Genomic DNA, 3,623 nt, shown 5'->3' with positions numbered 1-3,623 from the left:
CCTCCTCCTCCTCCTCCTCCGCCTCGGCCGCAAGACCTCACAGTTCAGTTTTTTAGGAGGTCCTTCAGAAAAAAAGGTGTAAGGAGATACATGGGCAACGTTGAGGGGGGTGGGGGGGGAGCTGGCGGCGGTGGATGACAACATTACCCCGACGTCTCACCGCTGACTGGTGTGCCAGCTCTGTCTTTTGCTCCACGGGCATTCGTCAAGTTCGTACTTGGGAGAGAGGGCGAGGAGTGAGGGGAAGCAGATGCTAATTTTCAGGGTTGGCCTACTAGGGGGGAACATCTAACGCCACAGCGCGCCGTAACGTGGATCGGGACGCTGTCCGGTGTGTCTCTGGGCTCAGATAAGTCGAGTGGAGGCGCGCATGGTGTTCTCTGAACTGAAGTGAACATTGTTCTGCTTCTGCCGGTTGATCCTGTTGGTCCGCGGGCACTTCCTGGACGCAGATGCATGTGAGGGAGAAAAACAAGAAGATGCTGTTAATTTAACTTCATTACAGAGACTTGCGTTGAAGTAGTTATTGGACGACTCTGGTGATGCTCAAGACTTTTCAAGACCGAAACCAGCAGGGAGTTGATCCCGCTAACATCTTATCTGATGTCCTCTTCACCTTTGACCTTAGCGACATGTTCTTCAATTACAATTAACATGTTTTTTTTAATGGCAAATATTAATTTATGATGAACCTGCATATTGTTCCATGATTGTGGTAGGATAAGAAAAACAGCAATGTTATGTAAAATATGGTATTGATCCAAATTCAGCGTTGTCCTCAAGTGACGTTCAATTTGTAGCAGTCAATAATAGAATAGAATAGAATATCTTTATTGTCACTATGCACATGTACAATGAGATTAAGAGCAGCTCCTTCAGTGCAATATAGAATAAAGTACAAAATAAAGAGAAAAAAAATAAAAAAAAAAATAGAAGAGATTTAAGTATAAAATAAGATAAGTTATATATACAGTATACAGTATAAGTTATATGTAAACAAAGTGATTATGCACGTATTTTTTTATAAACCGTAGCTTTTTCTATGTGTTTTGTCTTTTTGGTCACATGCAAATGCAGTTTTATGTCACTGACAACTGGATAAGTTATTAGAAACAGAGTTTTCTTGGTGACATGTAGACAGGTTTGGCGCCATTTTCTGTGCAATGGCAGACAAAGCTAAAATAGTGCTAGCGCTAATATTGTTAGCAAGACTTTTAACATGATTACACTTAAATGTGCAGTCATTCCACCGCTATTTTGAGAAACGGTCAACACATATTTCTCACCTCTTAAACAATGGTGCCGTTGTTGGTCGTCTACTAGAACCGCAGGCTGTTTATAAAAGCCAACGTGACACCACCCATCGGTTTGTAGTGACCATTTTAAAGTTTGAAATTTGGCAGCTGCCATCTTCCACTTTTGAAACCAGTTGTAATGAGCGAGAGCTGGATGTGACTACACACAGCAGAGTCACGCTCTTTATCATCCATTTTCCTTTTAATTTGCAAAATAAACACAGTTCTGCATTGAAGAAGCCTTGAAACCAGCAACTGAGATCCTAAACTATTTATCAAAATGTTAACTAACAGATCAGGTGAGAAGTAGAGACGTTTTTCTATAGACTTTTGTGCAATCTGACTTCTTTTTATAACAAGAGGAGTCAAACCCTGCTGGCTGTTAGAAAGAATGCAGGTCCAAGCTCTGCATTGACTGCGCTGTTTAATATGTGGTTGGAAGCAGTAATAGATATTTTCTCAGTCGTCTGATTGGCCAACATGGTTAGAGGTATATCGCTGCCTGTTGTTCTGGTATACTGTCGACAGCGCTTGGTTTTTGAGAAAGAGGAAAAAAAAAAGACTAATGGTCATTTTCAGCTCCGACTAGTGCTTGCAGTCTTCCTCTCAGGCTGCGTACGCTCAGCAATCTCCTCCAATAAGGCAGGGCAACCTGTGCTGACCGAGAGGTGAAAGCCGGGGCAGGAACAGTTCCTGAAAGATTCACCGCTGTTCACAAAAACTGTTGCTGTGAGCACCAAGGGAGCAACTGAAGGCAAATCAAATGAGCAAGAACATATTTATTTTATTACTGCCCGTTTGCTTTTCTAGACTTTCGCAGCTGGAATGTGAGTGATTATAATATTTTAAAATAGTGTTCACATGTTTTGTGAAATTTCTAAGCCCCTTTAAAAATGTAAATGCTGTTTTTTTTTTTTTTAAAGATTCCCATCTTTGGTGAGCACCAGGGGGCTTTGGGTTAGGATAGAGAGGTCAGAACGCTTTGAGAGACCAGCTAATGCATTATCGGTTTTGTTCTGTTCTTGCGAGCGGGGAGAAAATACAGAATAATGTGGTAGCAACATGATATTTTGCAGTGAAATCCTTAGGAGCAGACCTTTTAGAAGATGTGACAGAATGCCAGGAAGCAAAGCATAGAGATGACCTTTTCCACTCCCGCCTGTTTGTCCTTTAAGTGAATCTTTACAATAGGCAAAAAAAATCACATAAAACTCCAGCAACATGCAACACATGAACCGCCGTCCGTCCGGCAGAGATGAAGCACGAAGGTCATTCATTTGCTTCTTCATTCTTGTAACGAGCCGTGAACTCGTACAAGGCAGGAGTTTTTTAATATTTCTGTGTTAAATGGATATCGCTGAGCTGCAGGAAACATTAGTGCTACTGTAGCTGCGTTCGGTGTTATAAATTCTCTGGTTGCTTCTTTATCTTCTCTCCTTACCCTCTCACCCTGCCCCTTTACAACCGCTCGCTCTCTCATTTTTGTCCCTCCTCCTCCTCCTCCCCTCCTTTGCTCCGAGGAGCAGTTTTGTCTCGGCCAAAACTCTTTTAAAATCTTTTATTAAATGTCATAAATTGCTTAGGTCAGCCGGAGGCAGACAAGCTGCAGGCTATATATATGTGTGTGTGTGTGTGCGGGTATGTGTGTGTGTGGGTGGGTTTTTACTGTGAATACAAAATGCCTGTTAAAACACCACCGTGCATGCTTTCCTGCACAGATAACTCCGTGTATCCGTGCTGGTGTGTGCGTGCCCTCGGGGAAAGTGACGGTACTTTCGCTCCATTGTGAAAAGCTTGGGTGACCTTTCAGCTGTTTCCTCCGGGCTCGAGAGCTCCCAAATACACACAACATGGAAAATATTGCTCCCAGGCTCATTAGTAGGCTGTGTTTGTGTGTGTGTTGGGGCATGACTCACCTGGTAATGCAGAGCACCACCACACAGATGATGACCACCTGGAGTGCTCCGATGATAGAGGCGATGAGGACGTAGTGCAGTTTGCCAGAGCCTGGCACCACATACAGCACGTTGTACTCTTTGATGTCGCACTGAGGGCCCCTAAAACCCGAGTGACAGCTGAGATCACACACACACACACAAGGACACACACACCACACACACACAAGGACACGAGTGAGGAGAAAGAGAGGGGAAAGCGAGTCATTGCTTCGAACTGAGCGACAGGTTAAATCATTTCTACGATTCTAAATGAAACGTCATCACCCATCTGATAAAAAGATTGGAGCGCTGCATCACTGTGGAGCTCCCAGAGGGTCGCAGTGAGACCTTTTTTAAGGACTACTTTTCCTCTCACCCATTGCGAACGGCT

At 43.7% G+C, this 3,623-nt stretch overlaps 1 protein-coding gene across 2 annotated transcripts in view; it reads right to left on the bottom strand.

Annotated features, from left to right (window-relative positions):
- Nucleotides 1–106: 106 nt before the first annotated feature.
- tmeff2a (transmembrane protein with EGF-like and two follistatin-like domains 2a) overlaps nt 107–3,623 on the bottom strand; it is a 149,709-nt gene continuing 146,192 nt past the window's right edge. For both annotated transcript variants that reach the window (XM_008285546.1, XM_008285547.1), the window contains 2 exons: nt 3,212–3,370; nt 107–442 (listed from right to left, as the gene is read on the bottom strand). In XM_008285546.1, the coding sequence (XP_008283768.1) occupies nt 346–442; nt 3,212–3,370 (256 nt within the window). In that variant the 3' untranslated portion in view covers nt 107–345. The remainder of the gene's footprint in view (nt 443–3,211; nt 3,371–3,623) is intronic.

This window comes from Stegastes partitus, unplaced genomic scaffold (assembly GCF_000690725.1).
Source record: "Stegastes partitus isolate 25-593 unplaced genomic scaffold, Stegastes_partitus-1.0.2 Scaffold408, whole genome shotgun sequence".
Taxonomy (NCBI): domain Eukaryota; kingdom Metazoa; phylum Chordata; class Actinopteri; family Pomacentridae; genus Stegastes; species Stegastes partitus.
Note: the sequence above shows the minus strand (reverse complement) of the source record. Positions and strands in the feature narration are given on the sequence as shown.